The 27,213-nt window shown below is 38.2% G+C and overlaps 1 protein-coding gene across 2 annotated transcripts in view; it reads right to left on the minus strand.

Moving 5' to 3' along the window:
- Nucleotides 1-6,686: 6,686 nt before the first annotated feature.
- Nucleotides 6,687-27,213, minus strand: part of LOC139765454 (afadin- and alpha-actinin-binding protein B-like) — a 60,457-nt gene continuing 39,930 nt past the window's right edge. For both annotated transcript variants that reach the window (XM_071692835.1, XM_071692828.1), the window contains exons 12-13: nt 26,339-26,499; nt 6,687-7,830 (exon numbers count right to left, since the gene is read on the minus strand). In XM_071692835.1, coding sequence (XP_071548936.1) covers nt 6,987-7,830; nt 26,339-26,499 — 1,005 coding nt within the window. In that variant the 3' untranslated portion in view covers nt 6,687-6,986. The remainder of the gene's footprint in view (nt 7,831-26,338; nt 26,500-27,213) is intronic.

Consider the following 27,213-nt stretch of genomic DNA (forward strand, 5'->3'; position numbering starts at 1 on the left):
TAGATAATTTATCTTATGAGATATTAGTTTGGCCCCTCCAGTATATATACCTGATTCAAGGACTGGTTAGACAGAAAGCTGGCGTATTGTTTATTATCATTGTTATTATCAGTTATGGTCTGCATATTGTTATACACCTGTTTACTTAAAAAAAATCCTAAAAAAAAAAACTGAGAACACGTGTCACAAACCTACACCTAAAAAACAAATAAGTAATGATTGTTCCATCCCTCACTCCTACTCGCCTCTCGCATTCACTAGCACAGATAGATAATATATATAAGGGTGATAAGAGGGATAAGAGTGAGTGCTCAAATTACAGAGGTATAAGTTTGTTGAGTATTCCTGGTAAATTATATGGGAGGGTATTGATTGAGAGGGTGAAGGCATGTACAGAGCATCAGATTGGGGAAGAGCAGTGTGGTTTCAGAAGTGGTAGAGGATGTGTGGATCAGGTGTTTGCTTTGAAGAATGTATGTGAGAAATACTTAGAAAAGCAAATGGATTTGTATGTAGCATTTTATGGATCTGGAGAAGGCATATGATAGAGTTCACTTTTTGAAGGAATAGTGGTTCCAACAATGTTGTATGGTTGCGAGGCGTGGGCTATGGATAGAGTTGTGCGCAGGAGGATGGATGTGCTGGAAATGAGATGTTTGAGGACAATGTGTGGTGTGAGGTGGTTTGATCGAATAAGTAACGTAAGGGTAAGAGAGATGTGTGGAAATAAAAAGAGAGAGAGCAGAAGAGGGTGTTTTGAAATGGTTTGGGCACATGGAGAGAATGAGTGAGGGAAGATTGACCAAGAGGATATATGTGTCGGAGGTGGAGGGAACGAGAAGTGGGAGACCAAATTGGAGGTGGAAAGATGGAGTGAAAAAGATTTTGTGTGATCGGGGCCTGAACATGCAGGAGGGTGAAAGGAGGGCAAGGAATAGAGTGAATTGGATCGATGTGGTATACCGGGGTTGACGTGCTGTCAGTGGATTGAATCAGGGCATGTGAAGCGTCTGGGGTAAACCATGGAAAGCTGTGTAGGTATGTATATTTGCGTGTGTGGACGTATGTATATATATATATATATATATATATATATATATATATATATATATATATATATATATATATATATATATATATATATATATTCCTATGAGTCCATGGGGAAAATGAAACACAATAAGTTCCCAAGTGCACTTTCGTGTAATAATCACATCATCAGGGGAGAGACAAGAGAGAAATATAGGACAAATTGGCTAGGGCAATTTGGTAAACATGCGATTGTCCTAGCTTCGTCTCTTCATTACATACCCTTACTGCTGATCTACTTTCACCCTTCTCTCTTCTTACTCATTCACATTCCTTGCTATCTCAATAGCAACTCCTCACTGCATTTAGCAGCTTGCCTCCCATGCCATATATTCCAATACATTCTAAGGAGCATCTGAAATGCCACATACAAATCCTTCTCTATCTCAAAGTATTTTTCACACACTCTCTTCAAAGCTAACACCTGATATATACATACTGTACCATCCATGAAGCCATACTGTTCCTTCTAAATCTGATGCTCTGTGCATGCCATCATTCTCTCAACCATCACTCTCCCACACAACTTACCAAATATACTCGACAAACTTATACCTCAGTAATTCAAACCTTCACAATTGTCCCTATTGCTTTTATACAATGGCAATAAACAGACATTCTACCTATCTTCAGGCACCTCACCTTGAGTTGAGGCTATTGGCTTTTCCCTTTTCCCACCTATATCACTTTCTCTTTTCCTACAGCCTCTACAAAGTTTCACCCTCACTTCCACCAGGGAGTGATCAGACATCCCATCAGTACAGATATATCAAAAAGTCTCTTTAGCATGCATATCAAGAAGATGCCCAGTAGCACTAAAATTGAAAACAATGCCTATGGATCCCTAGTTGGAAAAAGTGATCATCTGAGATAGATTGTCGAGTTAAAGGAGATGAGCCTAAAGACATAAAGCTGATCCATAATAGTAGAAAGCATACATAAGAAGAGACTGAAGCCTTAAACATCTTGTTGATGGAAACACTGGGAGGCAAACCTACATGGCATGTGCACTGTATAAAGCAATGTTATATTAGGTTATTTAAAATGAATGACCAGGGTATATAAAGAAGTATTTACACTCAAGGGATAAATAATCTTCACAGATGGGTCCAACTGATTTCAAAATTAAACACTATGACTCATATTGTCTCAGCAGGGTTGATAAGCAAGACATTTCTCAATCATTATGGCAGCTGGTCTGTGTAGAAATTACTCATCAAAAAATAAGTAAGATACATTACAACTGTTTGAAAATAATAAACTCTACATTGTATACTGTATTATATACACTTTGAGGAATATAAGGAAAGCAGGGTTACCAATGTGGAGCAGGATCCTATAGCAGTTGTCAAATTCCTTCACTCATTGTGTCATACTGTCGTATATAACGTACAGATAGTTTTTGTTCAGTGTATCCTAAAGTTCACTGGGAGTCCCCAACATATGAAAGTCCTTCTTAAAAATGAGCTTCAAAAAACTATTTAAATCCTTGTCCAACATACAACATACAATTGGCAATACTATTTGAATAGGAATTTTTTCAGTAAATGTAGCTTAACATGACATTTTATTTACTTCAGAATGCAATACTGAGATACCTCATGGAAAGCTTCCCCAATGAGAGAGCTCTTAGGGTTTTGTTATTTAATAAATCAGTGAAAAATTCACAAATTTACAGGAGCTAATTGCATATATCATTTATGTTTATGGATATGTATAGAATATGTATTTACTCTTAATTGTATGCGAATTACCATCGTTTATATTTCCCATCTTATGAACAAGGTCCAGGAACATAAACTATCCTTATGTATATGTACATTATATGTATTTAGTCTAATTCTATGCGAATTACCATCATTTCTTTATATTTTCCGTCTTATGAACGAGGTCCAGGAACATAAACTGTCCTTATATTGGGTACTCCCGGTATTGAGAGGACAAAAATGAAAAAATGAAAGAAAAAGATGTAACAAAGCATGGGAACATGGAGACTCTCTATGGAAGCACAACAGACAAGCTAATTTGACATTCTATATAGGAAGGCTAGAAATGAACAGATTTAGACATGAAGAGGGGAACAACTGTGGTATAAGAATTAAGAAAATGTAACTACAAGGTACTAAGAATATCCAAAACTACTTCACAAATTAACTGGAGATTAATTAAAGATAAAGAATTAAATCACTAAATTAAGAAGATTTGAAGGTAAAGTAACTGACACACATGAGAGGAAGTGAATACAAAGTTTTTGAGTGCATTTACATTCAAAGACCCAGGAGCACACAACTGCCAGCCAGGAAAGGAAAAGATAACTTAAAAAACATTGTAAGAAATCCAATGAAAGTGAGGATGCTCATGACAGAGTTAGACCTGCACAAAACTCATGGTCCAAATGGCATCTCACCATCTGTATTCAGAAAGTGTGTAAAGATCCCAGTTAAACCATTGGTGACTTTCTACAGCTTCTACCTCAATGAAAGGAATGTTCCAACAGAATGGAAGAAAGCCAATCTAGTACCAAAATATAAAAAAAAAAATCACAGAGAAGTGGCCCTGAATTATATGCCAGTATCTCTAATAAGTATAACCTTTAAGATACTAGAGAAGGTTAGTAGGAAGAATACTTGACTGGCACAGGCTACCCAAGTGTACCTACCTATCTATCTACCTACAAGTATCTATAACAAGATTCTGCCATGAAGATAGGCTGTGCTCACCATTTCACTTATATGTAATAAAGTGATGTTTCTCTCGATCACCTCTCCTCATCCCATCACCTGTCTTACCAGTAGTATAATGTAAAGTTTTTCATTAGATATTTCTCTTGCATGATTATCTACTTTAGTTTAACCTGGGATCATGTTCAACATGGGTCTAATCTTCCTTTGAATGTTTCTGTAGTCTTTTCTTGTAAATCTGGGAGACAAAATTGATTCAGTAGTATGTTTAGTGTATGTTCTTGAACTGCTGGAAGTCTTTGGTACTGTCCCCCTCATATAACAGACAATGAAGCTAAACATCCAAGCTGGGGTCTGAGGAGGGTGCTCAAATGGACTCACAGCTACCAGATGGATGGAACAAAAAACATGTTGGGGGAAGAGGCTTCTCAAGCCAAGGAAAGGGAACAAGAGGGCTTTCTGTGGGTTTAGTGCTAGTGCCATTACTTTTTCTAATCTATATTAATAATTTGCAAAATGAGGCACACTCCAACTTAAATGTGATGCAAAAATTATGACAGAAGTATGGGACAACAGGAGCTGTAAAATACTGTTGAGACCTTATGAAATTTAATATTGGTAAAGAAAATAATCTTGAGACTGGGAAGTGATCAGCCTAAGTAACATATCAGAGTGAAAAAATGCAAAGCTGTGCTATGAGAGGGACATAAAGGTTGACATAACATTGAACATGTCACTAGAACTACATGTGAGAATGATCACAAGGAAGGCAAACTGCATTATGGTCAATGTAAAAACTCAAAATCCTATGGACAGCAAGATGTTTGGGAGAACATATGTGATGTGCATTTGCCCTAAGGTGGAACATACTGCAATGGTCTGGTCTCATTAGAAGAACCACCTAAAGTTGCTAGAGAACATCCAAGGAAATAGAACAAGAATGGTTTCCAAATTGTTTCAAATGATCTATGAAAAAAAAAGGGAAGCCCACAAATCCAACCAACCCATAGGGAAAAAAAAAAAAAGGAACGGCATGTTACTTACATGTATATTTCTAAGAGGTTATGCCATCGTTAACATGAAATAGTTCTTTAATATAATAAAAGGTCAAGAATAAAAAGGCACACCTAGAAGTTTAGCACGAGAAATTGAAGGATGTCAAGAAAGATTTTTTTCAAAATAGTTATGAATTTGCAGAACAAACTAAATTCAGAGGAAGCAAATGTGAATATCACTGAAAAAAAAAGTGTAGCCCTGTGAGCATAGCTGCTCTATCCCCACATGCACAAAAAGGTAATAATAAAAAAGAATAACCCACCACTATCTCCTTTGCTGGTCTTCCTCTTTCAATTCCATACACTTTTTCGACCTTCTGATCTAAAGTTAGCCATGTTTTTCATTTCTTTTCACAAGTCACAGCTGAAAAGGATGTTAAGAAGTACTGGTTTAGTGTTAGGGTGGTGGATGGTTGGAATACACCAACCAATGAGGCAGTGAATGCTGGCAGTTTATGAAAGTTTAAAAGGCAACTTGATGGCATGAAAGTTCAAGAGACAGGGCTCCATGAGTGTAGAACTCTCTTCCTGCAATGTACAAATAGGTAATTTCAGTACAATATATATTAGGTTTCCAGTCCATGCCCTGAAAGTGATGCACTTTGACAAAGCTGATCCGATGGTTCTTTGACATTTTTTTCTAAAACTCTTCCCCACCTTTATTATCAGATTAGAGTATATTCATCTGTGCTATCATTTTGTAAAATATTCCAAAAAGCATCGCAATGAAGAAGAAAGTAGTGAGACTACTGTAATAGCCTTAAATAGCCATTTAGGAACTCGATGGTTAATGGAGAGGCAAATTCGTATTTTTTAGGCTTCAACAAAAAAGAATCCACACTCCATTCAGGCGTATTACAAGGAATTCTCTTTGGTAGCCCTAGCAAATGAATGATGGCAGAAGGCAAACAATGAATAGAGTTTGAAGCTTGTAATTGCCAATGATATTGCCATATGTCACATGCCTCTTGCTGTACATTACAGTTATATAATCACAAGAACCTCTTATCGGGTTCTTGCAGTTTCAAGGTTGCACTCCATACAGGAAGGATATGATGGACACCCTTGGAACAAGTTCCTCAAAGAGACTTCTGACAACAATACAGCCTCACCAAAGTGACTCCTACTCAGTGTAACCACTTCTGTAGAGGGTTGGAAACAGCCCCCTTTATGTACATAATCAACTAAAGACTCAGTTTTATACATTATTGAGCTAGCAGAGGATAGTGACAATGAATGAGGAAACAATCCTACTATCAAGTGATTTGTGTCTCAGGTAGAAACTCAAGTGAGACTTGGACTGCTATTTTGAAACTTCTCAGAATGAAACTCTACAATTCTTCTCTCTTCAGGGTATAGTATTCCATGTTCAGGCTTTTGATTTTAGCATAATGATATATATACAGTAAGAATTTCAGTAGCAAAAGTGGTCTGTATTACTTGTCTCTGCCAGGGATGAGTATAGGACTTTTATGGTAATTACCTAACATTTTGGCCATGAGCTCATCAATCATGCTGAACTAATGAAGGTTTCAAGTGTCTTTAGGGTATATCTTGGCTGACCTAATGAAAATGGATATTGGGCATTGCAGATATCGTTTGAGTGGTTGGACTTTCCAAGTCTGGGTCTGCTTGCTTTGACTAGAAATAATTACCAAATAAGTATCCTTCAAGCTCTATTCAGTACAGAAGGAACTATTCTGTACTGCTCTCTCAACCAAGCTCTATTGAGTGCAGAAGGAACTATTCTGTATTATTCTCTCAATGAAAGACAGTGCTCCTGACCAAACCTTAAAAATATTTTCTTTATCAAACAAAAGAAGAGCATACATGCATAGATTGTGAATATACAAGATGTAAATTTGTTGTTTTAATTATTTTAATTGCCATTTACATACATTAAAATTCATATTAAAGTAGCATTATCATCTTGATATAAAAAATTAGAAAAAATCAACAGCTAAAACAGCATTCTATATGTACCATGAGATGAATCTCTTGTGCATTGCATTATGTGTTTGTGCTTTTGGTGAATATCAAGGATTTGAAAAAAAAAAATATTTTCATAATCTACCAGTAATAAAAAGTTTACCCTGATTCTACAGCCACAACATAAAAAGTGAAGGTTTTATCAAACTTTATTGGCATACCTTTACCTTAATTATAACTGATTTGAATTTTTTGACATGGGCTTGTGCATCCCCTTCGAAAAATTACCTACAGTATTCAAATCTCTGCTAGATCTTCTGCTACCTGATAAGCTCCCAGGAGCACTACTAAGAAAAGAGTGGACATTTCTTGAGTACGGTTTTTGCTGGGTGATCTCTTCATATGGAGGAGGGTTGTCAACACATGAATCTGAAGATGGTTCTCCATGCCACTGATCAATTTGGGCCATAAGATTTATAAGATCTGTTTCTAGTGTATGAAGTGACCTGTTAACTTCCACATCATAGTCTTCTACACTGATATCAATACTCTTATGATCATCATCATACTGATCTTCTTGAGAATATCGCTCACTGCTATTGGACACTGGCATCACTAATCTTCTAGCTGCTTTAGAAGTTCTTGAGTCTCTAGCAAGACAAGCTAACCCTTCTTGATAACCTGTAGGTAGAGCTTTCAGTCCCTCCTTGCTGCTAATATGGGCTGGATGTTTATGATCTTGAAATTTTTTCCTTGCAGTACACATGGTTCGTGATGGTATGTGTGATGAATCAGCTCTGCTACTTACTTGTTCAATATTAGCTGTCAGGTCACCTCGACTTTGGCTTCGACTTCTATACACGGGAGTAGCCATACCTGAGTGTGGTCTACGTCTTGCTCTTTCTAAGGTGTGTGGACGTGAGATAGGAGGACGGACACTACTAGAACCCTTATCACTTAGGTACTGTTCTTCTAATCCCTTATTCAATCTTGGAACAGATGATGCCCTGCTTACCGGGGCAGACTTCAGATGACAGATAGAAGCCTTTCGACTTGATCCTTCAAAGCATGTTTCACTGAAAGTATAACCTCAGTTAGTGAAAAAATTTTGGTAGACACTTATTTTACAAATATCAGATCTTAATATATTACAAAGAAGTCTATTCATTTTTGTTATGACCTTCTGGATAACTGCATCAAAACAGGGAAAAGGAAAAATCTTTTATTCAACACTGCCACTATATATAGGAATGTTATTTGAGCCTAGAAAGGACAAGCTTGTATATATACATGACGCAAAATCTAAGGTTCCAACATTCATAGTCCACATTTTACATACATGTAAAGAAAGCTTTAATACAATGCCAAAGCTTGTCAGTATAAAGAAGCTACCAACAACAAATCCTCTTTGCTGAGCAAGCCACACATATCACTCATCTAAGTAAGAAAAACTATAGGGCAGGTTGGGTGGAAACACTGCACAGTGAAGCCTTAGCAATCAGTATCTCTGACAAAAGACCTATTTCTTAGCTTGACTATAAGCTAAAAACATGACAGCTCATAATCAACCAGAGATACGGTCTATACGTAGGATGGAGGCCAAATATTTACCCTCTACCAAAGCCCAAGTGTTCTTAAGACTTAATATACAAAAAACAATCACTTTATAAATTCATAAGCCTTAAAAGGCAGAGCCTGGTAACAGAATGTGTGTGTGTGTGTGTGTGTGTGTGGTGTGTGTGTATGTGCATGCACTGTAAATGACATCTGGAGAAAGCAGCATTGTTCGTCTGTTACTGGCACTACCTTGCTAATGTGTGAAACAGTGGACAGGTATGAAAAAGACAAAATATCATATCATCTATTATATTTATTATACTTTGTCGCTGTCTCCCGCGTTAGCGAGGTAGTGCAAGGAAACAGACGAAAGAATGGCCCAACCCACCTACACATGTGTATACATACACATCCACACGCACACATATACATACCTATACATCTAAACATATACATATATATATACACACACAGACATATACATATATACACAGGTAAATAATTCATACTCTCTGCCCTTATTCATCCCCGTCGCCATATACACACATATATATATATATATATATATATATATATATATATATATATATATATATATATATATATATATATATATATACTTTTTTTCATACATACTCAACATTTCCCACAATAGCGAGGTAGCATTATGATCAGAGGACTGAGCCTTAGACAGAAAATCCTCACTTGGCCCACTTCTCTGTTCGTTCTTTCAGAAAAATAAAAACTAAATAGGAGAATTTCCAACCCCCGCTCCCTCCCCTTTTTGTCACCTACAAAATGCAGGGAATACGAAAGTAAATACCTGGAGTTGCTCAAGACCTTTCTAAAAGCTCCTGCAGCCCAAGGTTGTGCTACATCCAGTACCAAGAAAATATAATCTTCATAGAGAAATTCTTCCTTGAAACTGTACTCCCAATGATACAACTTTGCCGAAGGTGACCTTTCACTTGTAGTGTAACCTCAAACATGCAGGGTCTGATAAAACCACTTATGTTGAAGTGGTTTGGACATAGGGAGAGAATCAGTGACAAGAAATTGACAAAGAGGATATATGTGTCAGAGGGAACAAGGATAAGCAGGAGACAAAATTGGAGGTGGAAGGATGAAGTGAAAAAGATTTTGAGTAGTAGGGGCCTGAACATACAGGAGGGTGAGAGGCATGCAAGGAATAGAGTGAATTGGAACAACGTGGTATATTGGGGTCAACATGCTCTCAATGGACTGAACCAGGGCATGTGAAGCATCTGAGGTAAACCATGGAAAGGTCTGTGGGAGCTGTGGTTTCAGTGCATTACACAGCCCCCCGCTCCCTCCCCTTTTAGTTACCATCTACAACACACAGGGAATACATAGGAAGTATTCATTCTCCCCTATCCCTAGGGATATATATGGAAAATTTTGTGGAGGCTGGATGTGGAAAAGGAGCCATGGTTTCGGTGCATTACACATGACAGCTAGAGTTTGAGTGAGGACGAATGTGGCAAGCATGCAGTCTGTTGTGGAAGTGAGGGCTTGGGAAGTGAGTCAGTTGTTGTTTGCTGATGGTAAAGCGCTGGTTGCTGATTCAGGTGAGAAACTGCAGAAGCTGGTGACTGAGTTTGGTAAAGTGTGTGAAAGAAAAAACAGAGTAAAAGTGAATAAGAGCAAGGTTATTAGGTACAGTAGGGTTGAGGGACAAGTCAATTGGGAGGTAAGTTTGAATGGAGAAAAAACGGAGGAAGTGGAGTGTTTTAGATATCTGAGAGTGGATTTGGCAGCGGATGGAACCATGGAAGCGGAAGTGAGTCACAGGGTGGGGGAGGGGGTGAAAGTTCTGGAAGTGCTGAAAAATGTGTGGAAGGTGAGAACATTATCTCGGAAAGCAAAAATGGGTATATTTGAAGGAATAGTGGTTCCAACAATGTTGTATGGCTGCGAGGCATGGGCTATAGATAGAGTTGTGCAGAGGAGGGTGGATGTGTTGAAAATAAGATGTTTGAGGACAATATGTGGTGTGAGGTGGTTTGATCGAGTAAGTAATGAAAGGGTAAGAGAGATGTGCGGTAATAAAAAGAGAGTATGGTTGAGAGAGCAGAAGAGGGTGTTTTGAAATGGTTTGGTCATATGGAGAGAATGAGTGAGGAAAGATTGACAAAGAGGATACATGTGTAAGAGGTGGAGGGAACGAGAAGTGGAAGGATGGAGTGAAAAAGATTTTGAGAGATTGGGGCCTGAACATGCAGGAAGGTGAAAGGCGTGCAAGGAATAGAGTGAACTGGAATGATGTGGTATACCGGGGTCGACGTGCTGTCAATGGGTTGAAACAGGGCATGTGAAGCGTCCATGGAAAGTTTTGTGGGGCCTGGATGTGGAAAGGGAGCTGTGGTTTTGGTGCATTATACATGACAGCTTGAGACTGAGTGTGAATGAATGTGGCCTTTGTTGTCTTTTCCTAGCACTACCTCGAGAGCATGCGGGGGGAGGGGGATGTCATTTTCATGTGTGGCAGGGTGGCGACGGGAATGAATGAAGGCAGCAAGTATGAATTATGTACATGTGTATATATGTATATGTCTGTGTATGTATACATTGAAATGTATAGGTTTGTATATGTGTGTGTGTGGATGTGTGTGTATATGCATGTGTATGTGGGTGGGTTGGGCCATTCTTTTGTCTGTTTCCTTGCACTACCTTGCTAATGCGGGAGACAGCGACAAAATATAATTGAAAAAAATATCATTATATTTATATTTATTATACTTAACCGCCGTCTCCCACATCAGCAAGGAAACAGACGAGGAATGGCCCAACCCACCCATATACACATGTATGTACATAAACATCCACACACGCACATATACATACATATGTGTTAGGACATATATATTTTCATTTATTTTCTTCATCATATTTAATTGAAGTCTCCCGCATTAGTGAGGTAGCACAAGGAAACACACGAAAGAATGGTCCAACCCACCCACATACACATATATCATACTTGATCGCCATTCCTGCATTAGCGAGGTAGCACCAGGAACATTTGAAAAGATTACACCATGAGTGAAAATTCATCTTTGGCAGGCTGATGGGTTACAGCTTTGTCAAAGAAGTTCTCACTCCACTCTCTTTATTTCTCTGTTACTGAAAGTAGCACAGCTTTGGGCCGCTGGAGCCTTTAGAAAGTGGTCCAAGGTAACATTAAGACTCTCTCAGAGATATTAATCTGTGGGTAATTTCATAGAAATAAAGATGCTGTAGTAGCAGGACATATTACAGAAAGACTTAAATACTCAACATCTGTTTAGGGTCAATTATGACAAAATTCGAAAACTACCACAACATGAATTGGAAAAACCTTACTATCATTAATGTATTCTATACTTAGAGTAGCTTAAACAATTCATTAAAGATTTTATCTTTATGAAATTTATGACCTGCGCTGCGAAGCACATTCCTATTGTTAGTAACCAGTACACCAAATGACCCACCACAATCTATGTTAAAAAGAGGCCTCTTCTCTCAATATTAGCATGGCATGGAAATGCTGAACAAACATGAGTGAGCTCTGGATGATGGCACAGATCCTTGCTAATCATGTAAGTATATGATGACTACAGGTATTTTCTCATTTTCATATCACTGCATACACCTAAACATATTTATGATTTGTTACCAACAAGAATGCAAACATCCCATAAATATCATTGCATATTTTTTACATATGATATATATTTTATGTATTCTATATGCATTATCTATATATGTGCAAAGATTATTTACAGGAATATGTGAGAAAATGATCTCATTTTCATCAAAAATATATGCAATACTAGGGAAACTATTTCTTATACAATAAAAATGCCTAAAATTGTTGAAGCATAAATCTAACTTCCACCACGATGCAGTTACACTTTCCAACAGTGTTGTTTGGATGCTAGTGACAACAATGGATAAGATATGGAATCATACATAAGCTGGGGATACAAATGATGGCAAGAAGGTTTAGAACCACAAATGTGGCTTGGTGCTCTGTACTACATCAAGCTACAAATGTAGCTTGGTGCTCTTGTACTACATCTAGCCACAAATGTGGCTCACTGCAATGAAAAAGTTAAATCCCTTTTAATAGAAGTCCTCCATCATCATCACATATTTTCTGGAGCACTAAAGGAAATACCCTATTTTGGGGTAAAACTGTTTTAAACCCTTGCTGAGCATGTGCTCTCTCACAAGCTCACAGGGTTGTGTGCTTAAGTGAGCAATTGAATTTCTTTAACCAGAAAAGCACTGTATAAGTAATATTTATTGAAAATGAGCACGGTATTAAAAATGTTTTAACCAATGACCTGTTACAGACAAAGCTACAATTCTTTACACCAAAAGGATGTCTACAATTCTTCTCTTTACTTAGATATGGCATGAAAGCCTTTACTTTTAACTCATTGCTATGGATGTAACATGGCCTTATGAGAAGCACCAAGGCAAAAATTGCATTAAACCACATAAGCTTGGAAGACATGATAAGGCCTAGAGAAGAGGTTAAGACACATACCATAATCAAGTGAGAGGCACTATGATAGGTGCTGTGATGGATTGAGGTACCCTTATTTATTTTTGTGTATTCTCAGTTATTCATGCTTCTCTGCACATTTCCAGCATCTGAATAGGGGACATGCTGCTATGCTATCAACCAAAACATTGTGCTGTTTCAATTTCCTATGCTGTCATTGAAGGATTGAAGAAAACAATGATAAAGCATGCCATCAAATGGTGATTGAAATTTATCCCTTTACCAGTGTCATTTTCACCTTGAACGCTACAATCAGTTATTACTTCTTTCCCTATGTCTCCTACCTGTAATGTCAAATGTTACTAAAAGCTCTCATGCATTTATTTATTCATCTGCTCTTTCATGTTCTTTCCAACAGTCAGCTCTTTTAGTAATTCTAGTGTTAGTACACATTATAGAGAGACAAGCAGAGCAGCAATAACACATAAAATGCTACTGTTGACAAACTTACCTTACGTAAACCTTCCATTCTGGAGACTCATCACTGCCTCCACTATCTCATCTGGACCCATGCTATACTGCTCCTCCTCAGTCAGTTAGGCTATCTGAAGCTACATCATATCTACTCATTACAACCTCAATGATAAGGCACATTTTGTAGTTAACGGTTTGCTACTTTTTTCTCAGATGGTTGATCCAAAATGTCATTATTTGCATTTACAATAGTGTAGGATTCTCGAGCCTAAAATGCTTTAAGCATTTTCTCTGGAGATGTTCTGTGGTCTTCCTGATGTATATTTTTGAAAAGGAATAACCATCAAATTTAACAAAGGTACCAGGCCTTCTGGTATTTTCTACCACCATCTTATGGCATATCTCTCTCATTTGTGCCTGCAGGAGTAAAGTTCAGTGATTCAGTCATTTCCAGGATTTTGGGTTTTCAACAAAAGCTAATGTATGCTATGAACTTTTTTCTTGCACATTTCTGACTTAAATGAAAGTTTTTGCACATTATCTAACTTGAATACTTTACCTGACCCAAAATATGGTGCAGATACATCAAATATTCAGCCAAGTACAATCATTCATTCATCTCTCACTCTTCTCTTTTATGATACGATGATGCTTGTTTGTTTCCTATGTTCCATATATTTCACTATTTCCCTGAAGTGAAGGGAACTGAACTTCATTTTCACAGAAAAGCTTGTTATCAGTGGTCCATTTGATGAGCTGAATGATGCCTGAATGCATTCTCTTAGCATCTTCAACAAAGGAAACTTTTAAACTTCAGGATACTTTGGTACAATCTGCAAGCAATACAGTTCCAGATATTTCCACACTTTCACTTTATTCCCACTGTTTTTGCAACATCTTTGCAACATGAATGAAATAACCTATAAATCCAATTTCTATCCTTAACTAATGCTGACATTTTACAATCATTACTGTTTACCTCTAGGATAAGGGAAAAAGAATATTTCCCAAAAGAGTTTTGCATGTAGTAAAAGGCAACCACAAGGGGGAGGAAGAATTATGGAAATAATCCCCTAATGTATAACCACTTCATAAAATTAGGAACAAAAGAAGCAGCAAAATAAGAAACATTTTTTGAGGGCTAAATCATCTACTCTATGCTGAGACAAGTAAAGGGAGGTAGGTACGTTGGTAGGGGAACAAAAAAAAGCCACATCTATCCACATATGTCTCTATTGCCCATTCCCTCCAAGAACTCCCATCAAGGGGTGGTCTTTACATGCCTCCCTCGCAAACACTATTCCACGTATTCTTCCTCTGTTTCTCTCCCTCCAGTAATCCTCCATCCTATTTGCCCATGTCACAGGTGGTTTTCCACTCACACCAACCTCTTTGACTGTGCTATCATACACTCTCCTTGTAAACTCCCAGTCTCACATTCTTTCTACATGTCCAAACCACCTCAAAGTATTACGTTTCACCCAGGCTGCAACTCCACAATTCATTCCCTTTAAGTTCCTTGCCATAACACTTCTCTCATACACCCTTTCATTTCTTTCTTCATTCCATCTAGTCACACCACATGCTCTTCTCAAATTGCTCATTTCCACAGCCTGGAATACTTACTTCTAAGTCTCATTCCACATCAAAGTTTCAGCGGCGTAGGTCAGGGTTGGGAGGACTATGTTGATCCTTTATCCTTTCTTCACTTTTGTACTTACATCTCTACCCTTCATTATTCTATAAAGGGACCCAATGTCTCTTCTACCCTGTACTGCTCTCTCCCTCCATTTCACCACACTTACCCAAGACAGCTCCAATATACTTAAATTCTCTCACTTCTTCCAGTCTTTTTCCCCACATACCCAAAGCACAATCTAGTACACTTTCTTCTTTCACTATATATGGTTTTACAAAATTTATACCTTCACTTTGTTTCCATCCAAATAACATTACTTTTACTTGTGTTTACCTTCAAGCTCCTCCACTTACACACATCATAAAACATACAACCTTCTGCAACTCCTCTTCACTCTTAATTACCAACACCATATCATCCACAAACAGGCTTGCCACTAGCCATCACATCTTACTGCCACACTCCCCCTCTGCACCCCTTTCCCCGAGTTTTGCTTTCTTCTCTCTTATCAAGCCATCCATATATAATTAAAAAACCATGGTGTCACACAGCCCTGCCTCACACCTACATGTATCCCAAAACTTTTGCTCAGTTCTCCATCCACTCTTACTCATGCATTTGCTCCTCAATAGATGGCTTTTATACCATTCAACAGTTTTCTCCCTATATCATATATTCTTAACACATCCTACAAAGCATTCCACTTGACTCTGTCATATGCTTTCTTTAGATCCATAAAAGCTGCATACAGCTTCTTACCTTTTGCTAAATACTTTTCCAAGGTCATCTTTACCACAAATATCTGATCCATACATCCCCTACCTTTCCTAAAATCCCCTTGCTCTTCACTTATTCTGCATTCAGTCACTTCCATTGTCAATTAATATTCTTGTATACAATTTTTCTGGTATACTTAACAGACTTATTCCCTTATAACTGCTACATAGATCCTTTGCACCTTTTCCTTTGAATAAAGGAACAATAATAGCTTTCACCCAATCCTCATACACAACCTTCTGTTTCCATATATAAGATGCATTCACTCTACCACACTTTCTCCTCCATACTTCAGCATTTCAGCTGTAATCCCAACCACTTTAGGTGCCTTTCCTACCTTCAGCCTCATTATTGCCTCTCCTAACTCCCTCTGCTATAGGCCCTTGCACTTGTATCCTCTTCCTTTCCTCCTCCATACCCATGCACTTATCAAGTATTGCCTCCCCTTCTCCCACATTCATCAGTTTTTCAAAATGCTCTTTCCATCTTCCTTTCATTTCTTCTTTTTGATTCAGCAATTTCCCTTCCTTACTTATCATATCAACATTCCACTCTTACATCCACCTCTTTCCTTTTTTACTTCCTTCCAGTATAGTTTTTTATTATCACATAACTTTTACTTAACTTTCTTCCAAAATCTTCATCTACTCTTTCTTTGCTTTCCTGTATCACCTTCTTAACATTCTGCATTAGATGATCTGTCATAAAAAAGGTTGATGTTTCATCACAGACTATGGGTCACTAGACACTTACTTTAATGTCTAGTCAGTAATATTCCAAATATTTCTATTCTTTCAGGTCATTTAATCTTTTTCCTAAATTCTTTCTTTCCTTCATACTATTGGCCATTTCCTGCGTTAGCGAGGTAGCGTTAAGAACAGAGGACTGGGCCTTTGAGGGATTATCCTCACCTGGCCCCCTTCTCTGTTCTTCTTTTTTTGAAAAAAAAAAAAAAAAAGAGAGAAAGGGGAGGATTTCCAGCCCCCCGCTCCCTTCCCATTTAGTCGCCTTCTACGACACGCAGGGAATACGTGGGAAGTATTCTTTCTCCACAAAAACATCTCTAATCAAACTACGACCCTACTTCTTTCTTTAGTTTATGCTAATACACTACACCTCTTGTTATCATCTACTTTCACAGATAAACTTAAAGAAACTGAAAAAGTTCAGGCATTTGTTTTGAAAGCTCTGTTGTACAGAAAGGTCCTTGCTTCATCAGAGGCTGTCACCAGTTCTATCACTTTTCATACCAAAGGTTTTAGGAAGATATTTCTTCACCAATAATAACTGTTTACATTAAGGCACAAGTGAACCCTTTCCAGAATCTTTTACCTGGGTAGACTTTGAAGATCCTCATATGATTGTCCTTTTCTATGGAGATACCAAGTCCTCTCTGATTTCTCTACTAACAATTCCTCCAAAGTGCTTTAACCTGTTATTTATTTAGACGATTCTCATGTGGGAAAACAAAATGTTCATTGTACAGCTACTAATAGGTACCACAGAAAGCTATGTAACCCATATGAAGGGATATGCCAGTAACAGGAAAAAAATAGACAGCAAGTCACACACTGACACCCTCTAACACCGTACCCTACAAAGATCATAACAAAGAGAAATGAAAATCAATGCAATGAAATTAACAAGACAGATAATAAGATTAATAATGGCTATAGTTGTGCTAGTTTTGTTTTAGTGAAACCAAAACAAATGTTTCCTCTTCATTGGCCACTGTCCTTGTAGCACAAACATACAGAACAAGGATCAGCTATATTGCTTAAACAAAGCATTAACATTTGTTCACTTGACCTGAAATCCATGGCTACGGCCTAATTATGGCTGATGACCCTGTGACCCTATATAGGGTTGAGGGTCAAGTCAATTGGGAGGTGAGTTTGAATGGAGAAAAACTGGAGGAAGTGAAGTGTTTTAGATATCTGGGAGTGGATCTGGCAGCGGATGGAACCATGGAAGCGGAAGTGGATCATAGGGTGGGGAGGGGGCGAAAATCCTGGGGGCCTTGAAGAATGTGTGGAAGTCGAGAACATTATCTCGGAAAGCAAAAATGGGTATGTTTGAAGGAATAGTGGTTCCAACAATGTTGTATGGTTGCGAGGCGTGGGCTATGGATAGAGTTGTGCGCAGGAGGATGGATGTGCTGGAAATGAGATGTTTGAGGACAATGTGTGGTGTGAGGTGGTTTGATCGAGTGAGTAACGTAAGGGTAAGAGAGATGTGTGGAAATAAAAAGAGCGTGGTTGAGAGAGCAGAAGAGGGTGTTTTGAAGTGGTTTGGGCACATGGAGAGGAGGAGTGAGGAAAGATTGACCAAGAGGATATATGTGTCGGAGGTGGAGGGAACAAGGAGAAGAGGGAGACCAAATTGGAGGTGGAAAGATGGAGTGAAAAAGATTTTGTGTGATGGGGGCCTGAACATGCAGGAGGGTGAAAGGAGGGCAAGGAATAGAGTGAATTGGAGCGATGTGGTATACCGGGGTTGACGTGCTGTCAGTGGATTGAAGCAGGGCATGTGAAGCGTCTGGGGTAAACCATGGAAAGCTGTGTAGGTATGTATATTTGCGTGTGTGGACGTATGTATATACATGTGTATGGGGGGGGGTTGGGCCATTTCTTTCGTCTGTTTCCTTGCGCTACCTCGCAAACGCGGGAGACAGCGACAAAGTATAATAAAAAAAAAATAATCTGGTTTCACACAGCTGTCTCCATGAATATTAAAGTTATGGCCCACGCAAGGTCTCTGCAACTATCTGACCAAGACCTTAAAATCCAAGGGCACTATGATCAAATTGTCATATGCAAGACAATCATCATACATTACTTATATAACACAAGTTTCAGAAAAACATTTTCACAAAGTTATGTACCAGACATGAGGAAGTTCATAAAAATGGACTCATATTCTGCCACAGGGTCACAATGACCTAGATGCACACAAAGTTCTGTCTTTGGATAATCCTTATAAGTATGTTCCAAATTTCATGTGGATATATCCATCAAATTAGAATTCAAGGCCCAGACTAGGAATTTTGTAATATGTTTCCTTAAAAGTGAAGCACTATAGTAAAACGACCTAAGTATGTCTTCAGTATGGTGTTCTAAAGTGTGATATCTCGAAATATAGTACCCTAATTTATGACATCTCAAAGCAAAAGCCCTAAAGTTAGTATCCTTACATGTGATCTCTTAAAGTATAGTGCCCTAAAATATGGTGACAAAATATGATGTCTTGCATTGTGCAAGAGTATAGTGTCCTTACTGGAAAGCTTGTAAGTATGGTGTCCTTGACTGTGGTATAGAGTAATGTATTCCACTGTATGGATGACCCCCAGAGTCTGTCCCATCCCAAGAATCTAGCACCCCATAATAACCTATAATTCCCACATATGGACTCAGATGTCACAAGTACATCCCATGTCAATGTGCTTGAAGATCTTAAGCTTGACTGCTGTGGAAGAGGCCAAGTGAGGGTGCTTGTTGTAGTCTGATCATGAGAGTTGGCACATATTTAATCTTGACCATGACGTTCAAGTTCACTTGAACTTTAACGTTTATGGTTTGTAACATTCTGACTTTATCTGCTACTTGTGCTTTGTTTCATGTAGCTATCTCCACACAAACATTTTTGACCATGGCAAATCAAAAGGTCACTATAGCCTAATTATCATACAAGTATGATCCAACAAAGGATGATATATATTCTGAGTTTCTATAATGATATCTCCAAAAATACAAAAGTTATAACCAAGAGAAGAAGTCCATACAAATGACATAGATTCAACCTTGATCTCAGAGGTCAAAATCACAGCAACCTTATCATGGTATGCAACACTCCATCTTATATGTTCCTCATATGTTCAAAGTTTTATAAAGATAACTACAAACTATCTCCATAATCAATGACGTAAGGTTTTTCCACATAACAGACCTTAACCTTTGAGGTGAAGGTCACTGTAACCTAACTATCATACATAACACTCCATTATGATGCTTACATATTCCTAGTTTCATAAAGATATCTCCTTAATGAGAATGTTATAGACTAGACAATGAAATTCATAAAATGGACATATTCAATCTTGAACTTAAAAGTCAAAGTCAATGACGTAACTTCACGATACACAACACCCCATCCTGTGATGGTCCCTAAATGTACGAAATTTCATGAAGATATCTCTACAAATAACAAAGTTTTTGCCCAGAAAAGGAAAACCTGAGGAGGAGACAACCACAACCCCTTCAGTGAAGGGGTGATGAAAAAATAAGAAAATAACTGAACACAGAATGGCATGTTATAATATTCATGCAAGTCTAGGTAAAGTTCCAGTTTAGGACCACCACAGATATGAATTTAGGGATTTGGAAGAAATGCATATCAATGTACTCTTTATACAGTATTAAGTAGAAAGCTTCAAACCAAAGGAGCGTGATTAGGAGCATTATTTCTTATCCTACGAATAATGAATACGAGACACTGCAAAGAGCTATGATGCTCTGGAAAAGGTTGGGCAAAGGTAAGTGAAACAATTATAAATCATCTAATTACAACTAGGGGCTGATCATCATCTTAGTTTTCAGCATCAGAATCAAAACATACAACCTCATCATCATCTTTCTCCTGCCATAATAATTGCATATAGTGAGATGATACAAACACACAACAAATACAGAGAACAATTCTCCCAGCAACTGAATGCAAACACAATAAAAGTTGCTTATTTTTCAAATCACACTAATAAAAAGGTAAATTCAACATGACTGAGTAACTTATATGAAGTTTTCATAGTTTCTGTTGATTTTCCTTTCTGTCTCACTGATTCATCCCCCTCCCATTTTCTCTGATAATCAGAGTCCTCATCCTGATTAATTTCTTCTTTAATCTTTTCTTCCATCCAAGAAGGGGTTTGATTGGGGCATGTTTTGCTAATGCCACACTGGTCACGAGGAAGAAAAAAGCACTTCCACAACTACAAGGATTCTACTGATATGCATTTCTTCCACATCCATAAAATACTTCTGTGACACCCTAAAACTGGAACTTTACAGAGGTCTTTTATATAAAAGACCATCAAACAGGAAATTGTTATTGCAAATAAAGTCAAAAGTAATGAAATGAAAAGTGACAAATGTCAAACAAGAAGCTTAAATAAGCACATTCTTATCCTACTCTGTATTTCAAAGCACAGTTCTCAGCAGTCAGAGCCATCTTATCATCTACCCTTTACTTACAAAAACTTACCATTATTTATAATCTTCTTGAAGATCCCTGGCCCTTTTTAGAATCACTAAAACAAGAGAAAAACATGCAGTGTTATTAGTATAAAAGACTCCTTTGAATATATGATACTTACTTCTGTAGCCAACAGATACAAGCTAAAAGGAATATGTCTTTAGTGACCTGTTGCATATGATGGATGAGCTACAATCAACAGTTTAACTTCATCCACAAAACAAGAGAGACTGTCTAACCATCCAACAACTGGCTACCTTGGTTTTACCAATTACAATACACAAATTTAAACTAAACAAACAATCATCTCTTCACAACCTTTGATGCCTTACATATCATCCTTTGAACAAGTCACCAGCACATAGTTTAATGATCTTTTTCATAAGATACATAGTGGGTGGGTGTGTAAGAAAAGGATACCAGTCACACTAGCTGTCATATCAAATGGAAAAAAAAAATCCCAAAATCTGAAGTGATTTTCTGCAGCTCCTAAATAAACCAGAGGAAAACTTTAATCTTCACTGAAGCAAACCATGCTTAAAAAGAAAATGCCTTAAATCTCTCTAAAACCTAGGTGGCCATGTCTTGCAATTTTGTTTAAAATAAGACCAAGGTTACTACAGCCAGCAGAGGAATCAAATCTGCAAGTATTTCATTCTGGACACTCTTAGGCAATCATATAGCAGGAAGAAGTAAGGGTTTCCTCATGAAGTGAAAATGACTTTCGAATATACAACATCAGAAAATATAACTATAATCTATAATGTAGAAAATATCCTTTACAAGTAAAATACTTTTTCAGTAATCTCAGGTGTTCAACATACCTGGACCTATCTTGCTATGGGAAACTGCAATCAAGCATGGAAAAAAAATGTATATATATGTGTATATGAGAGGATGGGCCATTCTTCATCTGTTTCCTGGCACTACCTTGCTGATGCACAAAACAGCGATTAAGTACAATAAAGGAATATTATATAAAATATATCTGGAACCATGGAAGCGGAAGTGAGTCACAAGGTGGGGGAGGAGGCAAAGGTTCTGGGAGCGTGGAGAATGTGAGGAAGGCAAGAACGTTATCTCAGAGAGCAAAAACGGGCATGTTTGAAGGAGTAGTGGTTTCAACAATGTTATATGGTTGCAAGGCATGGGCTATAGATAGGGTTGTACAGAGGAGGGTGGATGTGTTGGAAATGAAATGTTTCAGGACAATATGTGGAGTGAGGTGCCTTGATCGAGTAAGTATTGAAAGGGTAAGAAAGATGTGTGGTAATAAAAAGAATGTGGTTGAAAGAGCAGAGGAGGGCGTGTTGAAATGGTTTGGTCACATGCAGAGAATGAGTGAGGAAAGGTTGACAAAGAGGATATGTGTCAGAGGTGGAGGGAATTAGGAGAAGCAGGAGACCAAATTGGAGGTGGAAGAATGGAGTGAAAAAGATTTTGAGCGATCGGGGCCTAAACATACAGGAGGGTGAAAGGCATGCAAGGAACAGAGTGAATTGGAACGATGTTGTATACCAGGGTCAACATGCTGGCAAAGGATTGAACCAGGGCACGAGAGGTGTCTGGGGTAAACCATGGAAAGTTTTGTGGGGCCTGGATGTGGAAAGACAGATGTGGTTTCGGTGCATTACACATGACAGCTAGAGACTGAATGTGAATGAATGTGGCACTTTTTATCTTTCCCTAGCATATGCACACGTGTGGGGGAGGGATACTATTTCATGTGTGGTGGGATGGCGACTGGAATGGATGAAGGCAGCAAGTATGATTGTGTACATGTGTAAATGGGTATATGTCTGTGTATGTATATGTATGTATACATTGAAATGTATAGGTATGTATATGTGCGTGTATGGACGTTTAAGTACATACATGTGTATGAGGGTGGGTTGGGCCATTCTTTCGTCTGTTTCCTTGTGCTACCTCACTAACATGGGAGATGGCGATTAAGTGTAATAAGTAAATAAATAAATATCATTATCTCCCCACTTGCCCCCTTCAATGATGTTCCCATTTGTTCTCTTGACTTATGCATGTTATCTACCTCCTTCCAAAACATCTTTTTATTCTCCCTAAAACCTAATGATACTCTCTCACCCCAACTCTCACTTGCCCTCTTTTTCAACACTTGCATCTTTCTCTTGACCTCCTGCCACTTTCTTTTATACATCCCCCAGTCATTTGCACTACTTCCCTGCAAGTATCATCCAAATGCCTCTCTTTTTTCTTTCACTAACAACCTTACTTCATCCCACCACTCACTAACCTTTCTAATCTTCCCATCTTCCACCTTTCTCATGCCACATGCATCTTTTGCACAAGCCATCACTGCTACCCTAAATAAATCCCATTCCTCACCCACTCCCCTCACGTCATTTGCTCTCATCTTTTGCCATTCTACATTCAATCTCTCCTGGTACTTCCTCACACAAGTCTCCTTTCCAAGCTCACTTACTCTCACCACTCTCTTCTTCCCAACATTCTCTCTTCTTTTTTGAAAACCTCTACAAATCTTCACCTTCGTCTCCACAAGATAGTGAGCAGACATCCTTTCAGCTGCCCCTCTCAGCACATTAACATCCAAAAATCTATCTTTTACACACCTATCAATTAACACGTAATCCAATAATGCCCTTTGACCATCTCTCCTACTCACATATGTATACTTGTGCACACCTCTCTTTTTAAACCAGGTATAATCACCAGTTTTTTCAGCACACAAATCCACAAGCTCTTCACCATTTCCATTTACAACACTGAACACACCATGTGCACCAATTATACCTTCAACAGCCACATCACTCATTTTCGCATTTAAATGGCCCATCACTATAACCTGGTCTCGTACATCAAAGCCACTAACAGACACACTCAGCTGCTCCCAAAACACTTGCCTCTCATGATCTTTCTTCTCATGACCAGATGTGGAGGCACCAATAATCGCCCATCTCTCTCCATCCACTTCAGTTTTACCCACATCAACCAGTGTAAAGGCACCAATAATCACCCATTTCTCTCCATCCACTTTCAGAGTTACCCACATCAATCTAGAATTTACTTTCTTACACTCTAACTTTCAAAGTTACCCACATCAATCTAGAATTTACTTTATTACATTCTATCACACACTCCCACAACTCCTGCTTCGGGAATTGTGCTACTCCTTCCCTAGCTCTTGTCCTATCATCAACCCTAACTTTACTCGTAAGACGTTCCCAAACCACTCTTCTCCTTTACCCTTGAGTTTCGGAGCCAGAACATCCAGGTTTCTTTCCTCAAATATACTACCTATCTCTCCTTTCTTCTCATCTTGGCACATGGTTCTACTGACTGCTAAATCCACTCCCAGATATCTAAAACACTTCAATTCCTCCATCTTTTTCTTCATTCAAACTTACATCCCAACTAACTTGTCCCTCAACCCTGCTGAACCTATCAACCTTGCTCTTATTCACATTTACTCCGAACTTTCTTCTCGCACACACTTTTCCAAACTCAGTCACCAACTTTTGCAGTTTCTCACTCAAATCAGCCAACGACTGACTCTCATACCCAACAGACTGCATACTCAACCCTCTTTCTAAAACTCTTGCATTTACCTCCCTAACCAACCCATCTATCTATCTATACATTTATTCTACAATTATTAACTTGATTACTGCTTCCTGTATCAGTGGGGTAGTGCCAGGAAACAGATGAAGAATGGCCCATCCACCACTCATATACACATATATAAACATAAATGCTCATACATGCACATATACATACTTATACATATCAACATACACATAAAAAAGACATTTACATATACACACATGTACATATTCATAACTGCTTGCCTTCATCCATTCCTGGCGCTACCCCACCCAACAGGAAGCAGCATCGCTATCCCTTGCTTCAGCGAGGTAGCACCAGGACAACAGACAAAAAAGGCAACATCAGTTCACACTCATTCTCTAGCTGTCATGTGTGAAATGCCACCTCACTAACACGGGAAATGGCGAGTATGAAAAAAAACCCACTTTATCTTATTATCTATTTCATTTCATATTACCACTTATCTCTCTTACCCTTTCACTACTTAGGTGATCAAACCACTTTACACCATATTTTGTTCTCAAATGTTTCATTTCCAACACATCCAGCCCCCTCAGCACAACCCTATCCAACATCCATAACTCACATCACATCTATATAATATTGTTGGGATTACTATTCATTCATACATACCTATTTTTGCTCTCCCAGATAAAGTTCTCTCTTTCCACACATTCTTTAGTGTTCCCAGAACCTTTGCCCTCTCCTCCTCACTTCCATGGTTCTGTTTGCTGGCATGTCCACTCCCAGATATCTAAAACACTTCACTTCCTCCCACAACTCCTGCTTTTGGAGTAGTGCTACTACTTTCTTAGCTCTTACCCTCTCTCCAACCTCTCACTTTACTCCTAAGGCACTTCAAACCATTCTTCCTCCTTACCCTTCAGCTTTGTTTCATTCAGAGACAAAACATCCAGGTTTCTTTCCTCAAACATAATACCTATCTCTCCTCTCTTCTCATCTTAGTTTCATTCACACACATTTAGACCAACTCAGTCTGAGCCTCCTTGCCTGGTTCTTTCTTCTGTTTCCTCTTTTAGAAATTGAAATACATGAAGGGGAGGGTTTCCAGCCTCCTGCTGCTACCCTTTTAGTCGCCTTCGATAACACGCAGGGAATACAGAGGTAGAATTCTTTCTCCTCTGCCTCAGGGATAATCTGGTATCTAGAAATATTCTGGCTCCATAAAATTTTATGTCAAGAGTTTCCTGTATTTTCTGTGGTAAAAAATCTGGCAGGTCAATTTTCATCTACAATTTCATATACTGCACTGGTAACTGGCAACTAGCATAATCAGTATGAGGAAAGGTGATTCCTTGTTTATTATAAATCTATGCCCATGACTTTGGAGAAGCCTTAGATAACTAGTTGCTGGATGTTCAGGCAGCCAATTCAATTTGTAGCAAGGCTTCTGTCAATACCAGTTGTTCAGTTATCTTTCCTGCGAAGTCAGCAAGGTTAATGGCCCTCTATCTTGCATGTCAGGATCAGAAATATAAAAAAAAGAAGATTCAGAATCATAATACAGCTCAACAGATTACAAAATCTATTAGTATCACAACATAATTTGCAAAAAACATACTATGAAATGTTATTTTCAATCATACGTGCTAAAGTTAACAAAATATGATTAGCAAGTGTTAGAAGCTAAATCAAAAGAAATACTGCACAACATTTTAAAGTATTACATAAAATAGTGAGCTGTGCTATATGCTACTCATGAGTTATGAAACCTGTTCTAAAGTCATGCCAGTTGATGATGAAAACACTAAGGACTTACTGCTTTTGTTTTGGGAGTACTGTGGGTCCCAAAACAATTGGTGAACCTTGGACAAATGTAATGTTACCTCTAGGTGAAGTTATATTTGGTAAAGCCACAATGCGCTGAGGGGAATCAAATACCTCACCAATGCTTCCACTTGATAAACTGCCACCACTCTCCTGACAGAAAGATAGCTGTAACTTTCTTTTATAAACTGAAAAGGTGATCAATATACTTTAAAGATGAATCAACATAAGACAAAGGGGCTCCCACAGAATGATGGGAGTTCTGTTCCTGGAGATCTATCATTAAAGTGGAAAGTCATTATATGAATCACTGAAACCCATGTTAATAAGGGTTAAGTTTCTGACCAGAAAGCTGCCCTTCTAAGAACCTTACATAAATGATAATGAGAAGAGCTAATGTGAGGTACTGTGAAAGAAGGGGAAAGCTTAAAATAGACAGAACCTGTGAAAACCTTACCTAAACTAAAAGTGGTGAGGTATATGCTGATCTGAGAAATGTTGGGTACTATGAATAGCATGTATAAAAATCCTACCCAAGACTGGAGAGGGCTGTGTTGATCTGGGAAATGTATTGATAGGAAGGCGGGTAATGCTGCTCTAGAAAATGTCAACAGAACAAACGAAAAAATAATGTAAACACATTAAAGTAGATTACAACTGCAACTACATTTTTACAGGTTGCCTTTTCATGCCCTCAGTTAAATTCAAAGTAATGCATTTTCAAACTGCAGAGATGCCTTCCTGCCCTCACTCAAAGTATGCTTTTTCAACATGTAGAGATGTCTTATGTCACATTGTTACATTAAAAATTCAAAAGAAAAACTTTTTGGGCTAAGAAAATACCCTGAACTATTTTTTATCTGCAAT

This window comes from Panulirus ornatus, chromosome 4, assembly GCF_036320965.1.
Source record: "Panulirus ornatus isolate Po-2019 chromosome 4, ASM3632096v1, whole genome shotgun sequence".
NCBI lineage: Eukaryota > Metazoa > Arthropoda > Malacostraca > Decapoda > Palinuridae > Panulirus > Panulirus ornatus.